Genomic DNA, 18,994 nt, shown 5'->3' with positions numbered 1-18,994 from the left:
ATGAACTCATATTAGATAACTCCAAATGTTAACTCGTCTTATCTAAATTTCTTTAACGAAATCTTAATCTAAATGAGACTCAAATTCGAAGTCTAACTCGAACTCTATCTAAAAAGGTAACTCAAACTCGAAGTTCAACTCGAACTTTAATTCAGTTTAATTATGACCTGAATTCTTACTCGAAATCGAAAATTACTCGAAGTTTAAATCGAAGACTAACTCGAAGATTAATTCGAACAGCAACCCGAACTTAAATTTGAACTCTAACTCGATGGATTGCCATACTCATCCGAGGCAAATAAAACATGGAAATCGGTTTTAAAAATAGAACTAGTTTTAATCAAATAGTCACGTGGTTTTATCTCATCAAGCAATGTGATACCCACATCAAAGAATGACAAGACCACATCAAATACTGGAACGAACACATCATGTAGTGTAAAATCGTCAAATTTTGAAACATCATTATGTAATTTTTAAACCATATAAGGAATTGGCAAATCATCATTACGAAATAACAAAACCACATCATGTAATGAAACAACTACATTACGTTAAGCCACATACACATCAAATAATGTTAAAATCACATTGCCTAATGACACAACCACATTAAATAATGATGAAACCACATCGAGTAATGTCAAAACCATATTAAGTAATGACTATTCCATATTGAGTATTATCAAAACATCATTACGTAATGTCAAAACCATATTATGTAAGACAAAATATCATCAAGTAATAATAAAACAACATAACGTAATATCAGAGTACCACATAAGACAGCTGTGGCGTTCCATAGTAAACAGTAAAACGGCATTTGGTTGTTTGTATGTTTGTATGTTGTTTTTTTTTTTTACTTTTCTTTCATTTTTATGTAAACTGTTGATGTATATTAATAATAATTTTAAGGATGATAGGCGAAAATGCTACAATTGGTAAAATGTTTTATTTAATCACACTTAACTCTTATGAGAGTCATTCTTGGTTCTTTCATATTAGTTTCTTAGTAGATTTTATATTGGTCTTACCAGTTTCTGTCTATCTTACAGTTTGCAAGACAATATGAGAATATGCTAAAATGGTATAAAAATAACGTATTCAACATGTTGAGGGACAAAAAATCGTATTAGAAATCATATTGTCATTTTTGCAGATCATGTATAGATAATCTTATTTGCTGTTTACAATTATGGCCAATCAATTATAATTTTTAAAACAATAGACAAAATCATTTAGATAAGTGAAATATTGCTGTTGAAGGGCAATTGAAGTAGTCAAATTATTGGTTCATACACATTGCATTTCTTGTATATTTCAAATTGATGATCGTTTTGTCTTTCAATCAGAGTATTCATGTAATGTTTGCTTAACAATTGTTCAAGAGACGTCAGGAATATGACAGGTGTTTTCCATTCGCTTGATGTGTTTCAGCTTTTGATTTTGCCATTTGATAAAGGACTTTCCGTTTTGAATTTTTCTTTAAGTTCGGTGTTTTTGTTATTTTACTTTTTAATGACAATAACTGTTATGAGGAGTTGTTCACCAATTTTGCTGGAGAAGAAAAGTAACAGTTTTTACAATTCAAGCACATTTCTGCGAGAATTGGTCAAACATCAGTAAAAATAAGAAACCACTAGAACATGTAGAAGGGTTAAATTAATGCTTTCGATCATTTTGGCATTGTAGAAAAATGTCTTTGAGCAGGCAGTTGAGGGTTTATTTTTTTTTAATTTCAATAGATCGTATATGGCCGTTAGTTCGTGCAGTTTACAGTTTCTCTCCTTATACACCTGTTATATTCTAGTGTTTATGATAAAAATTGATATATTACAGTTTTCATAATAAAAATCAATATATTATAGCTTTCCTGTCCGATACTAAAAAAGAAAAATGGTCAAAAGTTAACATTTTAGTAGGATGACATCCTGAGGAATTAATAATCGAGTACTCGCTTCGAAAAATATGTACAAAATAGTAAATCAATTATGGACATTTAACGTTTTAAGAGTGTCTAATGAACGTTTAACCCTTTTCCTTGTTATCTTGTACTAGATATTAGTCAAATGAAATAAATACCATAATTGATAGCTCATTTACTACACGTATTAATTAAGTAAACAATAACCTATACAACAAAAAAATCTATTACATATAAATGAGGATAGCAAGTCATTTCGTACCTTGACCATTTTGTACCTCTGCCATTTCGTACCCAAAATTACAATTGCGTACCCAAAATTTACCATTTCGTACCCTATGGGCCAAATGCATTTGCCATTTCGTACCTCATGGACTAAATACAAGTTTATTATTTCGTATCATATATTTGTAAAAGTTATCATTTTGTTAAGATATAAAACATTTTGAGATGATTTTATTATTTTCTGTATATAACATAAATAAATTGTTTTGATTAACAGATTAAACAGCACTTGGAAACTTTAATAGTTTTAATTACACTTTGTTTGTTTGCAGGATTTATCCTTAATAAATTGTTTCTACTCTAAAAATATGAGGTTAATTAACCAACAAAGGAATAATTGTCTGCAACTGTTTTTATAGTTATTAACAGTTGTTTTTGTCAGGAAATGTAGTGAAAAGGGACACAAGCTGATATTCACCCAAGAAGGAAGCCATGAATAAAAATGTTTGCATACGAATTTGCACCTAATGTGACCAATCCAAGAACTTGCTATGTTTTTTTTTCAATTTGAGAAATTACAAGTTCATTTATTTGTTTCTTTATATCTAACCTTTCAAATTTCAAAAACTTTTAGTAAATATCTTTTTTAGTGTGTATTGCATATTTTGTAAATGTATTATAATTTTGAAAAAATCCATGCATATGATATATACATTTAGGTTCAACTACATCTTACGATAGTCAATTGAATATATCTCAATATTTAGGCACACGTCGCAATTTCAAATGGCATGTGTATTCAATAAACATTTTTAACCCAATTGATTAGAATGCTTCCTTTTTAAAACAGTACGCCAGTACGGCGCGTGCCTTAAGTCACAAGTTTATACCAAAGTAACAAAATCAGTGTTATCGGCAGAAATGTGAACTGTTACTAAAGCGGTAGCTAATATTTGAAATAAATATCTTAAATACAAAGTTTTACAGATTTCAAAAAATTTCGTTTATTGACTTTATTCCTATACATTGTCTCATAGGTGCTCCAATTTTAAATTTTAAGCATTTCTTGTGACCTCTACCGCCCATATAAATCTTCTACGAGGTACGAAATGGCATACATACAGAACTTCCATGAGGTACGAAATGGTAATCATACAAATCTTCCATGAGGTACGATATAAAAGAGGGGGGTGTTAGGGGTTGGGGTGCGAAATGGTTAGGTACGAAATGACTATAATTCATGAGGGTAGCAAGTTATTTCGTACAAAGCACAAAGTTAAACCTGATCAAGCAACAGTTACGTTTTGTGATGCGTTTAAACGTCCATTGAGGCCACCACAGCGAGCTACAAATTTGTTCCTTTTTCTCTAGCAAACTATTTCAGAAGGATTCGGGATAGCGACGTTACAATTAACAGGATGGCAGACAAGAATTTTCACTCTGGTGTTTCTGACCAAGCGGAAATTGCGTATACCCCTCTAAGTAGGCCCATTTAAGCTGCTCTCGTGTGTATCCTTTTAGTTTACATGATATCTATCGGGACTTCCCTTGTAATTCCAAACACAAGTATTCCGTGATATTTTTAACAACAAATGATCACATGTTAAATAAACGAAGCTTGTGTAAGCTATAACTAATTAGCGATAACTATTAATTCTACGAGGACCATTTACAAGAAAGTAAACTTTATGGAGAAAGAGACAATTTCATAACAGGAAACCTATTAGTCGATCATCATTTTGGTATTTGATACTTGATACTATCGATAGATGCTTGCGTATTCAAGTACTTGTTGCCATCCTTAATTTAAAGGCAATAACTCCCTTGATTTCACGAACATAAAGACAGAGAAGATAACTGGATACTCGGGAAAATAATGAAATAGGAGAGAAAGAAGAGTAAGAAAGTATGATCACGCGGGGGCATGATCACCACGCTGACTTTTTCCGTACAGGTATAGTTGAACAAAGATTAACGTGGCTACTCTTTTTTTCATTCGTGTTTTGGAAACTAAATACTTTGTTTCTGGAGGACAAAGCGTTTAAATTATTCAGGTTTAACATACCTTGCTGTAAAACCTGGTAAAACTGGGGTTTTTTTTAAATCTCAATGAGCGAAACAAACTTTTGATGATAATCAAGATTTATGGCTTGTCAACTCAGTATTATCAGTTGGTACAACATCTTTTAATCAGCTGATTATTCTTGTTACTTTCATCACGTCAAGTAGCAAGTATCTCATGCATATTCTGGACGGGAAAAAATAGATACAATTAATACAAGGTAGGTTTTTCTGAATTTTTCGACTAGGATAAGGTGTCAGACATTTGAATTGCTAGCGGACACTAGGGTATATAAGATAGGGGTAACGTTTCCTTTTAAAGGGCAAAATAATTATGAACCATTCAAAGTTTTATTGCAAAAGTATTTAGAATGTAGAGAGCTTGAAACTCGCTACAAGAAGCATCAGATGCAAAGTCCCCATACCGATCTGATGTGGCTGAGTATGTATACATTCAGTACAAACAAGAGGCGCTTCTCTTTAGCATTGGTGTTGATACCTGATAGGAAAAGTTCAGGTGACATGGCTTTCATCTAATACAGAGAAAATAATTACGAACTACAAGCTTACAACTTTTGCGTGTGCCGTACATGAACCTTGTTAGCAACTGATTATTGCTGTATATGTTAGTTTATGGATCTAAATAAAATCAACAAACCTAAATTGAGAAATCCTTAGAGTCAATTATGTCAAGGTTTATATCAATTCGTTTAGTGACGTCAGAGGAGAAGATCTTTGATAAATTCAGGAAAGATGATATACAGACGATTGAATACAGACAACGGAGGATAGGCGATTGCAAAAGCTCATAGGACCTTCGGTAAGTTGACCTAAATAAATGTTGTTATATTTATATTCTTACCAATTGTTTTTCAAGCTGATACTTACCCGAAGGTATACACAACTAACAACTTAACAGTATATTCTTACCCCACTGATATCTTCCCATGCAGTGATAAAGACTGTAGATTTGATCTTTCCGTCTTCAAAATGAGCAAGGCGGTTTCTGTAGTGTTTGATTCTTACCAGGTCAGCCATAGGTGTAGTATCTGTACTTAATGGTAAGTGGTCATATCCGGATATAGGTGGAGGTAATTCTGTTAGATTCCTGAGTAATGCCACCATTAATGTGACATCAAACGTTTTAGAGTCGGGGACACCTGTAACACAAATTTTAGTATGATCCTTGTATTAGTATTTCAATCTATTAACATTCGAAATTGTGTCGATCAATTTGAGATGCACACTAATATGAAAGCCTTTAATATCAGGATAAAAGAAAGGGGGAGACACCAAAGGGATATTCAAACTCATACGTCGAAGACAAACTTACAACGCTATGGGAGATTATAAAAAGAAAAGCGACCAAAATACAAACAGAGGTCTACAAATTAAACTAAAGATAAAGTAACACGAACCGCAACGAAAATCTGGGAAATCTCAAATGCTCCGGAAGAATCAGTCATGCTCCAAGCATGGCACCTGCCCATCGTGTTTGTCAAGTACAAATTTGTCGATAAGTTGAATTCGGTGATATCACATTGGAGGACAAGAAGATGGGATTGTGGTTACGACAATTGGAACAAATTCGTCTTGGTCTTTGAAACAGATATTCCATAACGGTCAACATTTTCCTTTTTCAACAACTTCACCACTAAGCACTCTTGAGATTATAGTTTCCTTGCAAGCAGAAAACCTATATCAAGGAAAGTTGACCTTATCCAACTATATGCATAAAGAAAATATATGTTTTTAAACTTTTCAGAAAATTTGATGGCTGTATGTTGAAAAGATTGAATACAAAACTGTTTATCAAAATTTGGATCCTCCATAGAAAATGTTTATTACTGTCAGGAAAATCAGCATTACTATTCAACAATGATAGCTTACTGAACAATTATTTCACAATTGTATGGTCCGGATGTACTTCTTTATGGAATAAAGTAGACATTGGTCATATTCCAGTTTACAAAATGTAACATCTAACAGTTGAATAAAAATCTGTTGTTGAAAGCCATTACGGTTCCTGAGAAGTAGCGATAACATTAGAACATGACCTTGACCTTTGAACATGACCTTACTTTCTTTTAGGTGAACCAAGGATATCAACTCAAATGACTATATGTCTCTATCACCTGCTGTTTACGATCTACAATTATATCTAACTTGTTTTAAATACATAAAAGTATAGAAGTAAATAACTCTCATATGGAAAATAAAGTTTGTTTAACATCTTGACGTTGACACGAACAATTTCTGAAAATAATTTTATCGATACCTTTTACGGTTATAAAGTATTAATAAACAGTGTTTTAGGAAATAACAATTACAAAGGAAAGTCTTCGGTAAAGTGGTGGCAGTTTCAAAAGCATATAAATTGTTCGATGTCATCTACAAAATATGTAAGCGATATCTAGCGAAACGAAAAATAAATCAAGAAATAAATTGAGGGAAAGAACATTATCAAAATGGTGGATAGACCTAATTAAAAAAAAATTGCAGAGTAAATTAATTAAAAAAAAATGTAAAAACAACTTTTTCTAATTTTTTGGTTTTCAAATTGTTCAACTTCGTATTTGAATTGGACTGAAATTAATACTTCATAGGTTATACGGTAACCATCACGAATTGGTTGACATATGATTTGTCTGTATCTTTACTCACTAGCAACATGTTTTCGCAGTCTTAGATCTTTAGATACCAGTATAATCGTATGATCTTTAATTTCACCGATCTTATCCTATTTCCAAATGTGACATTTTGACTTAGTGTGAATTCGCATGGCGGTCGTTCTGTCATTTATTTTGCGACTCCCTCTGTTTGTTTTTTTTACTCTGATTTGTTTTCCCGATCGATTGAGCATTGAGCATCTGAAACTACTGTTTTGCAGGAGGTTATAATATTACCTTCTTTTCACTGATTATATTTAATTGCATCTTAAAATAAGTGCAAATCTTTATATGCTTTGTTCAAGGTCACTTCAGCTTGCCCTTCTTCTAGGTTTGCAAATTTTATATGAAGTCCAACATTATGTAAGAATACTAGCTAATTGCTTTATCAATCTTCAGTTTGAAGTTAAAATCAATAGATCTTTGACTTACACTCTTTTCAATGTATCTTTAATTAAGACATTTTAGGGGCAATAACTCCGATGTCTTTGAGATGTCCTAGGATTACTTCGGACCAAATGCTACATAAATCTCAACGTTTTGCTGCAATTCTTTTTTTCCTTATTTTTCATCGATACATTAAATGCAGATGCGATAACAAACATAGGTCAAAACTTTGAACATCAACTTGTCTGTAACCTTAACTACAATTTCCAAGTAATGGTCAAAGGAAAGGAAATCAAAAGATCCTTGGTATTTACGGTTTATTAGTTATACCAGAATACTGCGAAATAACAAGGGGAAATACATGTAAGTCCTGTAAGATTTCAACGGATCACTTCGGTCAATTTTGTATAATAAAATCTCGTAGAAAAATTGTTATTTCCGATTTTCTAGTTAACCATTCAGTATCAGATGCTAGCTTATTTCTCACTGATTTTAAAAATAGATAATATGGGAATTCCGGTTTACAAAAGTCGCTCCCAGGGTCAAATGATACACTGATAACAAATGTAAAATGTCAATCTAATTTTCTATGAAATAAAGGAGATAATTATGATTCACCGGTTTCAAAATAGTGACTTTCGTTGAAAACAAAATTAGTTTCGGTTTGCAAAGGTCACATGTGGTTTACCTGTTTCAAAGTCAAATGCCTCCCATTCCTTATAGAAGTCACCTGGGCTTTATCATGTTAAAGTATCAAAAAGTAAAATAACGAAAATACCGAACTCCAAGGAAAATTCAAAACGGAAAGTCCTTTATCAAATGGCAAAATAAAAAGCTCAAGTTATAATTAATCTTAATTCTAACATTTCAGGGGCAATAACTATTATAAGAAGTCATATGATTGATATGAATCAAATGTGTCAAATCTGTATCTCAATTTCCCAAACATTGTGCAACCCTCCTTTCATGTATATCTTTTAAAGTTTTAAAAAGTAAAATAACCGAATTACTGAACTCCAAGAAAAATTCAAAACAGAAAGTCCTTTATCAAATGGCAAAATCAAAAGATCAAACACATCAAGCGAATGGAAAACAGCAGTCATATTAACAACTGTTATGTTAAAGAAGGTAAAAGAACAAACCAAAGTCAAATTTATAAGCATGACCTTGACCTCAATATTCCGGTTATGGTGAAAAAATCTAAAATCAAAAGACCATTGGTGATTGTGCCTCAACATGTCGCCTAGTGAAAAGGTGAAGAGGAATAAATCATATAAGATGTCGCTGTATAGCTTAGATAAAAAAAACTTTGTCCATATTTTGAGGGTGAATTAAGGAAAGCAACAAGAAAAACAGTGGTTATGAAGAAAACTCGGTAGCTATTTCTTCGTTATTAAAATGTGTTTTCTCCCCGATAACTATTTTAGGATAGCTGCACAATTTTGGTGCATTGAGAAAGAATACATGTTTACAAAGTTTGCAAAGTTTGAAGCTTTAATCAGTCCGTTCATTAATTTACACATTTCAGAAACATTAACTCCTATAAGAACGATTGCTTTGGACGAAATACATTAATATCAGAAACGATAATGCACAAGTTGCAGACTAGATCATTGGGTCGTCCGTATTCAAAATATCTTATACATACCAACACGAGGAAACAGTAATTTCCATTGAGCTCCGTTAATAACTCGGTTCTTTTTCAAGTCAAGTAGTTTGTCATATGCCTTTTTCATTGCAGCATCTAAACAGGAAGGAACAAATTCTTTATCAAATAAAACTCGTACAGCCCTTGAAGCTATTCCAGTCATCAACAAATGTATTCGCAAATAATTCTCTTCTTCCTCTGAAACATGTGATATATAGGCAATTGACATCTTGTCTATTTTTTCTTAATCTAGAAGCTGTTTTTTAATTGTATTATTGTTTCCTTCTGGTCTAGTACAGGAAGCAATTACGGATATTCAAGATCCTTTGGTTCGATTAAATTTAGCACATACTTGTCCCTACGTTTGCCTGCCTTTATGCCTTGCTATTCCAATTTTTACTACGAATGGTCTTTTAATTGTCCACAAACTGAGAATTGTTTTACTTGCTGTCCATCTTTTCAAGTTTTTACTGTTCAGAGAATTATCTTTTTCGTTGCATGTTAATTCAAGTATTTCCTCAAACTAAGACTTCCATTCTTGCCATCTGCTGATTCCAGCAATTCCTTTGACTTTCTTCCTTACTGTTTGGATATTTCCAATGTTTAAAGACTCTCAGGATCGTTCCCATGGCCTCCTGGTAATAAAAGCATTCTTTAATAGCAGGACTGCCTTTCTTAGTTTTTGATTATTCAAGTATAATACGATACTTGGAATTTTCTCTCGTACAGTCTAGAAATCCAAGTATCTACAGGTTCACGTGGTTATACATCTGGTTGTCTAATAGTTCCAACGGAAATTAATTTTCACTTGTCTTCATTGCTCTATTATTATTCCAGTCTAAATGCCGTCCAGAATCGACTTCTTACTTATTGGTACTAATATCTAGAATTATCCCACATGATGCTTTGTAATAATTCCACAATAAACTAAAAATTAAGATAATAACCTTTATTTAGAGAAATGAAAAATATTTTATAACAGTTTAAAGATTCCGCATTAACCAACTACTTTTACATTGAAAGTAAATTTTATGCTCCAGGGCAAACCACAAAGCATTTATGAGACAAACAAATGCAACACCACACGTATATAATTTAATTGATTGATTGATGGCTTCTTAACATCCAGATGCAAATTTTCGTTTAGACAGTCATGGATATTTGACAATGATTCTATAGACCTGACCAAATATAGTTTTCATTTTACTAAGGGTTATTGAGAACATAATCATAATCAGCAAAAGTTAGCACTGATCCACACCATGAAATAAAATCTAGGTCACGAGACCCTGTTTGTGGAACATATACTAGTATAGCTTGTAATGAATCTTTAGGCTAAAGAAACTTAATGTGTTACTCATGGTCATTGAAAATAAGCACAATGGGAATCCAAGTAGCCTGTATTGCTAACATGAAATTTATGGATAAAACTGACTGAACGATTTTAAAAGGAACATGATGCTATAATAATGTTACGGTTTAGGAGGTAAGCTGTAGATTTATACAAACAACTTTTTCGGGCTACTCGGTAAACACTCACTTCTACTTTCACGTTCGTTGTTTACTGTTAGCCAACGCGTATATAAAGACATTTGATGAACATTACATATACCTTTATTGTTATTGTATGTAAATATTGTTTGTAAGGTCTCTGAGAGTAAAGATATAGAGTTCGTCTTCACTGTTTGGCCAGAGGGGGTCCCATGACTGAACGACGGTGCCCATCTTCTGTTTACACTTATCTCACACGTTCCCGCTTTATTACCTTGTTATTTTATTTGCGTAAGACCTGAATATTGTAACCGGGGCCCACACACGCTAAGAGTAAACTTAGTTAAGTCCGTTTGTCCATTTTCCGACTTGACAGAATGTCGACATTCGCAATCGCCGCCATTTGTATCAGTAGGTTTATTGACGTCAGTGACCTAATGACATGATATCAGCATCCAATCAGCATAACGTAATTTTTCCACATTCACCATATGGGCACGAGACTTTGGTGGGACAGAGGTATAAAAACGAGTGCACACCAGTCTTCAAGGAGACTGCGGCCCGCTACAAGGGCGTTCACTCCTGATACCAAGGAAATAACCAGAGCAAACCAAATACGCCGCAGTCGATGCAACCCGTAAAATACATGTACCTTTGCTATTGTATGCATCCCCGTTGGATAAATGGACCAAACCGTGATTGACCTAGATGTTTTACTACGCTTACTACGATGTTGACAAACGATTATAGTACCAAAAAAGTGGGTCTCTGTATATTTTATAACTAATGTACTTTGGTGGGTTTTGATATGATTTATACTTGTAAGAGTATTGAATGTTTTGTATATAATAAATTGTAAAGCTTAATTCAATCTTGTTATCTGTTGTACATGTAATAAGTAAAACAATGTTAATGAGTTTCTGAGCTACCATATTTAAGCCAGTGCCTTAGCTGTTTTGCCTGCTACGCTACCATTGCCTTGACCATTTTGCCAGCTACGTTACCATATTTAAGCCAGTGCCTTAGCTGTTTTGCCTGTTACGCTACCATTGCCTTGACCATTTTGCCAGCTACGCTATCAGTAATAAATAGTTTGCAACTCAATACCAGGGTTGACAGATGTTATAATTACCAATAAAAGAACACAAAGTGTTAACCTGAATAAATACTTTTTAACTTATGGGACACATCCATGCGTCCCGTAGGAATAACTGTTAAAATGAAAAAAAAATCTTTTGGATTTTACTACCCTCTAAAAGATAGGTAATGGTTTCCCTTAACTAGCTAGAAGGGATCACTGCAGTGGTGTGTGTAAAACATTGCAGACAATCTTATTTGGTAACCACATATAAAAACTCGTCAAAGATACCAAGCTCATTATTTGGTGCACCAGACGCAAATATCATCTACATGATTCATAAAAAACGGGCAAATGTTATCCAGTTCAAGCCTAACCTAGAAATGGTACCTTTCATAAAGTTAATGTTCAGTGAAATATTTTTTGGACCAGTTAATATCAAATGACAACTGAACCACATATCCATTGACCTATCCAGAACTTTTGTAAATTTTCAGATCATAGTGATGATTAACAAGATTGGAAACGTTTCATGACACCAAATCTTCTATGTAGGCTGAAAATAAAACAGAACACCGATAGTGTTCTCGCAATTGTGTAAGTAATAGGGTCATAAACAACTGTCTATTTTTATTTTTCATTATTCATTTCTTAAATAAGCAATATATAAGTAAGATTGCTGTAAATTATATTTCTCGTGAAATTTTACAAATCCCATAGTACAAAGAGGGTGAACCATAACAAAAACATTTACGATACGTAGCATCTCATTTTACAGTTATATGGGCAATAATTAAGTATTGGAATTTCTGGTTGTCAACTCTGTATTTTTTATATAGTATATGAAGAATCATCATAAAGTTTTGTGTGTTGTTTTTTTGTTTATATATGTTGCAAGGACCATATATATTTTATATTAAATATGAATTTCAATTTTGAGGACATAGTGCATGACACATTTTGTCAATTCTACATGCACATTTTGGGATCAGTTTATGTTAGGTGTTACATTATTGTTTACATCAATATAATTATGATTAGATCTTTTAATCATGCAATAATTCGAAAATATTATTGAAATAAAATGATTCAAAACTTAGTATATTGGCTTCATATAATTACGTCCCATTCGATATTTTATTTTAAAATCATCCGCTATGGGTTGTTTTAGATTTGTTGCAAGGACAGAGATATCTTATATTAAATTGGCTACATATAAATTCGTCCCAATAAAATAAATAAACTACCGTGCAGAACATTGTTGAAACTGTCATGGAACTATTTCAGTTGTCACGAAAGGGTCAATGTTACGAGCTTCAATATTTAACAATCAGTATACAGTAGTAAATGATAATAAAATAAAAAGACTTTATCCCTACTAAATACACAAATCAAAGAAGATGTTTTATTTAATATAAAAATGGAGGACGTTTTTCAGGGGTGTACTCCTCACACAAAAAATGCAAAATAGAGTTATAAGGAAGAACAACTAAAATCGACACTATTTTAGAATCCATTTATACATTTTTGTAATATTCAAAATTATCAGTCAAAATGTGTTCTACAAGGATCACTAGTCCTTCACCTTTCAGTTGATACCTTAATTATCAAAATATATTCCACAAAATGACACTTTGTAATATGTAAAACCGCCAAATCGGGCCCGGCCAAAAAGGACAAACTGAATGTACTACATATTTAAAACAAATTAGTTCCTACGCATAGGTGTAGCTAGCTAAACCTCCCACTTGTATGATAGTTGTTTATAGTTCCGTTTTATTGACAAAATTGGGTAAGCAACATAAACAGACATAATAAGTGAATGTGACAATAATTGTGATCCAGCAGTCAAAACTGTGTAAACATACATCACAGACATACAATACAACTGATTAAAAAATTCGAACAAACAAACAAATAAATCTAATACGCCAGACGCGCGTTTCGTCTACAAAAGACTCACCAGTGACGTAAATTAGACAATGACGTCACAAACAAAAAATTGTTTTTGTCGTTGATAGTGAATACCGTATATAGTACACACTTTCTCGATAAGGTAAAAATTAAGCGAAAATATAAATACAAGGTTAAACAAAATAGAAACAACACTGTAAAAACCCTTTGTGTCCGAATCGCACATCAGGACCCACCTGTCCCAGGAATGCCCAAAGTTTAAAGTCAAAAACCCGATGGCGGGATGCATAGATATCCTGTCACGTAAAAAGTTATACGACCAAAATAAACATAATAGCACGAAGACAAATAACGGGGAAACTAAAGTAAAAAAAAAAAAAGATACACACTCAGCACCTAGAAATTTTAAGTCAATACCATCTTGTTTCATTTGTGAAGTAGACACAGAATATTTATCTATTAGGTCTTGGTATTTTCCAGAGAACTTTTTCAGAAAAGGACGAGACGTTCATTAACAAAACTCTGGCTCATTATTTTTTTGCTCAGACACCGATGACGTTTTACAAAGGCCGAGTAGCAGCTACAAGCTCTGGAATATCGGATGAGTTGAAAAATGTATACTCCATGAGCGGATGAAGTAAAAGCTAGTTGGCATATTGCTGCTAAGGTAACGAAAATTTATCATTTCAAAATTGAAATCGTCTCGTTCCTCAAAGATTCTGGTACTAAGATGACTGGTGCTGTCAAATTCGAGGTAAACATCTCATTGCATCTTGAAATGATGCGGAGGAAGCTGTATCTTTGGATTCTTTAATCTATAGTTTAGGAGGATATATTAATTGTACCTCATTACCAGGTAACAACTATACTGGATATCATTACCGGCAGCGATTTCTGTGATGTGTTTCAAATAGAGTGCTGGTAATACGGATAATTTATTAACAAATATTTGTTGTTTCATTAGTGTTTGTGTTGTTCATTTATATAGTGGTTAGTAGCTTTAGATATAGGCTATTTTTTCTAAGTGAGTGAGCACAAGGTGAAAGTTGACCCGAGTCAAGAGTATGTTCTGATTATGAACCTAGTTATCAGTACTGTGACCGCCCGCAGAATTATGGCTTTGAGGAACAATGAGATATTAAATAAATAATGTCATTCCAATCCTTAGAAATTAAATGCCCCGATTTGGTGGACTTAATTGATTTCTCTCCGTCTGAAAATGGAGCCATTGACAATACTGATGTGAGGTGCCACAGTCAACCACAACTGCCACTGAAGTGTGAAATACAAATCAAGAAGTGAGGTCTGACTCATATGTAAAATCAAAATACGATGAGTGGTTTGGTCCACATGAAAATCAGCTTGAGTCTACACCCTATACTCGTGGAGCCTCTGGGCATGAAATTTCAAGATATCGACCAATGTCAACAAGCTGGTCAACACGAACTATTTGATAAACCAACAACAAGTTGCATGCTGTTCAGCATGATGCCAGAGAAATTGAGGTTAACAGGACGACTGTCAACTAAGCTTTGACAATAATATCATTCAGCAATACCAACCATCTACAGCTAGGCTTAAGAAACAAGTTTAAAGGAACCAACATGCAAACATGGGGTACCAAAAACCATAACAAAGCTTCAACAGGCAAAGTCACCACCAACTAAACAAAACTTTAACAGACAAGAACGTCACACTGTCAACAGCTCGTAAAATCAATTACTAAATCGACAAACCTACCAAAAGGAAACACGTCAACGGCTACCTCAACAAATTTACTACAAGCCAACTCAACAAACTAACTACAGAGCAACCGCAACCTCAACAAACCTTAAACAGGCCAACTCAAGCCCATCAAAGAACAAAAAACCAAACTCAAACTCAACAGATTTTCAACAGGCTGAGTCAGCCTGCCGTTCAACCAACTTTCAAAAGGGCATTGGGTCAACAACAAAAACATCCATTAATCGGAGCAAATTCAACCAACACGACCAGGTTTTAATGGCATGTGTGGCTCTCTGCAACCATTTATCAATCGGATTGGGTGTCAACAACCTTTTAAAAACATATCGCATCAACACCCATGGCAATCACCCAGACCAACACTATCAACAATGTGTTTACAGACAGAAACCTGTGCTACAACCACCGCAAATTGCAGCACCGGTTTATGAAAATCATCAGCAACAAAGATCAATGCCACTTGAAAAAATAGGACTTCATCAACCTACTTCTAAACTCGTTCAATCTATATCACACCCACCACAAATACCAGTAATCGCCAGGGACAACCAATGCTACAGACACACCCAACGGAATCCGTTGTCAGCCACAGGAAAATTCAGGTTCTCTATTTCAATGTTATTGCAGTTTTACACAGTTTTCAGAAAAATGTACCGCCCCAGTGGACAAAGGAGGAGCGATCAACGATTGCATTCAAACACCAAAAATAAACATATCGCAGACACATTGTTCTAGTTGAGGAAAATCACAGTGACTCCTTAACTGTATAGGGAACATACATAACACACCTAAGCTCACCAAAGAAGCCATTGCTCAGTGAATAACCTTTAATCCAATAACAATGGAATATGCTATGGACACCTAATAGTGGCCATGGTTCCAGCATACAATAACAGCCGTTCAAGCATGCAAGTCACAGGCCAGAAATCAAAACGTTGAATATTTGCAATGCCACAAAGAAGGACATAATAAGAGAAAGATTTTCCAGAGTTGTTTACATCTCTATCGAAGCAGACTAAAAAACCAAACTGCACGCAAATTAGTCGCTTTGAACTTGACAGCAGACAATCAAATGCCCATTGATTCGGTCAACTCAACTCTCTAGAGAAAAGTTCACATTCCAGACTAGATAATAACTGATTTGATTGGCACAGGCTCAGAAGCAAACAATTATGCAGGAAAAAACTTTTGACTCGCTGAAAAAAAACCATATGCAATTAGTGAAACACTCATGCAAGGTGTAGGCACGGATATGCATATGACCTCCAGGATAACCGATCCCACTCTTTTTCAGATAAATGACCTACTTTTCAGCCACCATCTCTACGTTTCCCTCGTTGATCGTGAGATATTACTTGGTTATAATACAGTTGTTACCTTTCTATTATAGTATTTGAGATATTTGCCATTTAAGTACAATAACTCCTATATAAAGTCTTCAAATTGTTTCGGTCACATTGGCATTTATTTGGATCTTGTTTTTCTAACCATTTTTGTCATTTATATGAGAAATAACTCCTTTAAGGATTCTACTGATATTTTTTTGTAGAAATATGAATAAGGGAATCATGCAATTTTGAGCTTTTTTGTCGCTGTCAGTTTTTTATTATCTATTGTGGTTCTCAAGTTATATGGACAATTAAGGCATTTGTTCCTTATGTTTTATTTGGAGACATGGATGTCATGTTGGTTGATTGGCAGAAACGAAAATACAAACTTGATATTAGATACCATAAGGATCATACTGCCCAAGTTTTATTAAATTGGTCCAGTTGTTTCAGAGGAGAAGACTTTTTGAAAAACGTTTACGATGACTACCGACGACTACCACAGACGCCAAGTGATGGCAATAGCTGACATGGCTTATAGGGCCTGACTAAACAAAAATAAAAATATATATGGTTTAGGGATGCGGATCTCGACCGTTTACAAGTTGTCAAAAAAAAGGGGGGTGGGGGTTACCCCCATGGACTTTCCCTATATTTCATTTGATTTGTTTTATTGTCCCATACAAGAATATATATGGATTAGTGGTGGGGATCTCGACCGTTTACAAGTTCTCAAAAAGGAGGGGGTGGGGTGACCCCCGGGGACTCGCCTTGTATTTCATTTGATTTGTTTTATTGTCCCATACAAGAATATATATGGTTTCGGAGTAGGGATCTTGACCGTTTACAAGTTTTCAAAAAAAGGGGGGGTGGGGTGACCCCCCTGGACTTCCCCTATATTTCATTTGATTTGTTTTATTGTCCCATACAAGAATATATATGGTTTAGGGGTAAGGATCTCGACCCTTTACAAGTTCTCAAACAGGAGGGAGATGGGGGTGACCCAAGGGGACTTGCCTTATATTTCATTTGATTTGTTTTATTGTCCCATACAAGAAAATATATGGTTTCGGGGTGGGGATCTTGACCGTTAACAAGTTTTCAAAAAAAAGGGGGTAAGGTTTCCCCAGGGGACTTCCCCTCAATTTCATTTGATTTGTTTTATTGTCCCATTCAAGAATATATATGGTTTAGGGTGGGGATCTTGACCGTTTACAAGTTATCAAAAAGAAGGGGGATGGGGGTTACCCCCATGGACTTCTTCTATATTTCATTTGATTTGATTTATTGTCCCATACAAGAATATATATGGTTCCGGGGTGGGGATCTTGACTGTTTACAAGTTCTCAAAAAGAAGGGGGTGGGGGGTGACCCCCATGGACTTCCCCTATATTTTCATCTGATTTGTGTTATTGTCCCATACGAGAATATATATGGTTAAGGGGTGGGGATCTCAACCGTTAACAAGTACTCAAACAGGAGGGGGTTGGGGTGACCCCAGGGGACTCGCCTTTTACTTCATTTGATTAGTTTTATTGTCCATAACAAGAATATATATGGTTTCAAGGTGAGGATCTTGACCATTTACAAGATTTCAAAAAGAAGGTGGGTGGGGGTGACCCAAGGGGACTTGCCTTATATTTCATTTGATTTGTTTTATTGTCCCATACAAGAAAATATATGGTTTCGGGGTGGGGATCTTGACCGTTAACAAGTTTTCAAAAAAAAAGGGGTGGGGGTTTCCCCAGGGGACTTCCCCTCAATTTCATTTGATTTGTTTTATTGTCCCATTCAAGAATATATATGGTTTAGGGTGAGGATCTTGACCGTTTACAAGTTATCAAAAAGAATGGGGTGGGGGTTACCCCCATGGACTTCTTCTATATTTCATTTGATTTGATTTATTGTCCCATACAAGAATATATATGGTTTCGGGGTGGGGATCTTGACTGTTTACAAGTTCTCAAAAAGAAGGGGGTGGGGGGTGACCCCCGTGGACTTCCCCTATATTTTCATCTGATTTGTGTTATTGTCCCATACAAGAATATATATGGTTTCGGGGTGGGGATCTCAACCGTTTACAAGTACTCAAACAGGAGGGGGTTGGGGTGACCCCAGGGGACTCGCCTTTTACTTCATTTGATTAGTTTTATTGTCCATAACAAGAATATATATGGTTTCAGGGTGGGGATCTTGACCATTTACAAGTTATCAAAAAGGGGGTGGGGTGACCCCCTGGACTTCCCCTATATTTCATTTGATTAGTGTAATTGTCCCATACAAGAATATATATTTTTTAGGGGTGGGGATCTCGACCGTTTACAAGTTCTCAAACAGGATGGGGTGGGGGTGACCCCAGGGGACTCGCCTTATATTTCATTTGATTTGTTTTATTGTCCCATACAAGAATATATATGGTTTCAGGGTGGGGATCTTGACCGTTTGCAAGTTTTCAAAAAGAAGGGGGTGGTGTGGTCCTGGGGACTCCCCTTAATATTTCGTTTGATTTGTTTTATTGTCCCATAC

The 18,994-nt window shown here is 34.6% G+C and overlaps 1 protein-coding gene across 1 annotated transcript in view; it reads right to left on the bottom strand.

Moving 5' to 3' along the window:
* The window catches only part of LOC127709658 (uncharacterized), a 29,567-nt gene that overhangs the window by 7,578 nt on the left and 2,995 nt on the right, over nucleotides 1-18,994 (bottom strand). Inside the window, exons 2-3 of the mRNA XM_052215272.1 lie at nucleotides 8,915-9,841; nucleotides 5,141-5,370 (exon numbers count right to left, since the gene is read on the bottom strand). Coding sequence (XP_052071232.1) covers nucleotides 5,141-5,370; nucleotides 8,915-9,143 — 459 coding nt within the window. The 5' untranslated portion in view covers nucleotides 9,144-9,841. The remainder of the gene's footprint in view (nucleotides 1-5,140; nucleotides 5,371-8,914; nucleotides 9,842-18,994) is intronic.

This window comes from Mytilus californianus, unplaced genomic scaffold, assembly GCF_021869535.1.
Source record: "Mytilus californianus isolate M0D057914Y unplaced genomic scaffold, xbMytCali1.0.p SCAF_7, whole genome shotgun sequence".
Lineage (NCBI taxonomy): Eukaryota > Metazoa > Mollusca > Bivalvia > Mytilida > Mytilidae > Mytilus > Mytilus californianus.
The sequence above is the reverse complement of the archived record's forward strand: the minus strand, read 5'-3'. Positions and strand labels throughout refer to the sequence as shown.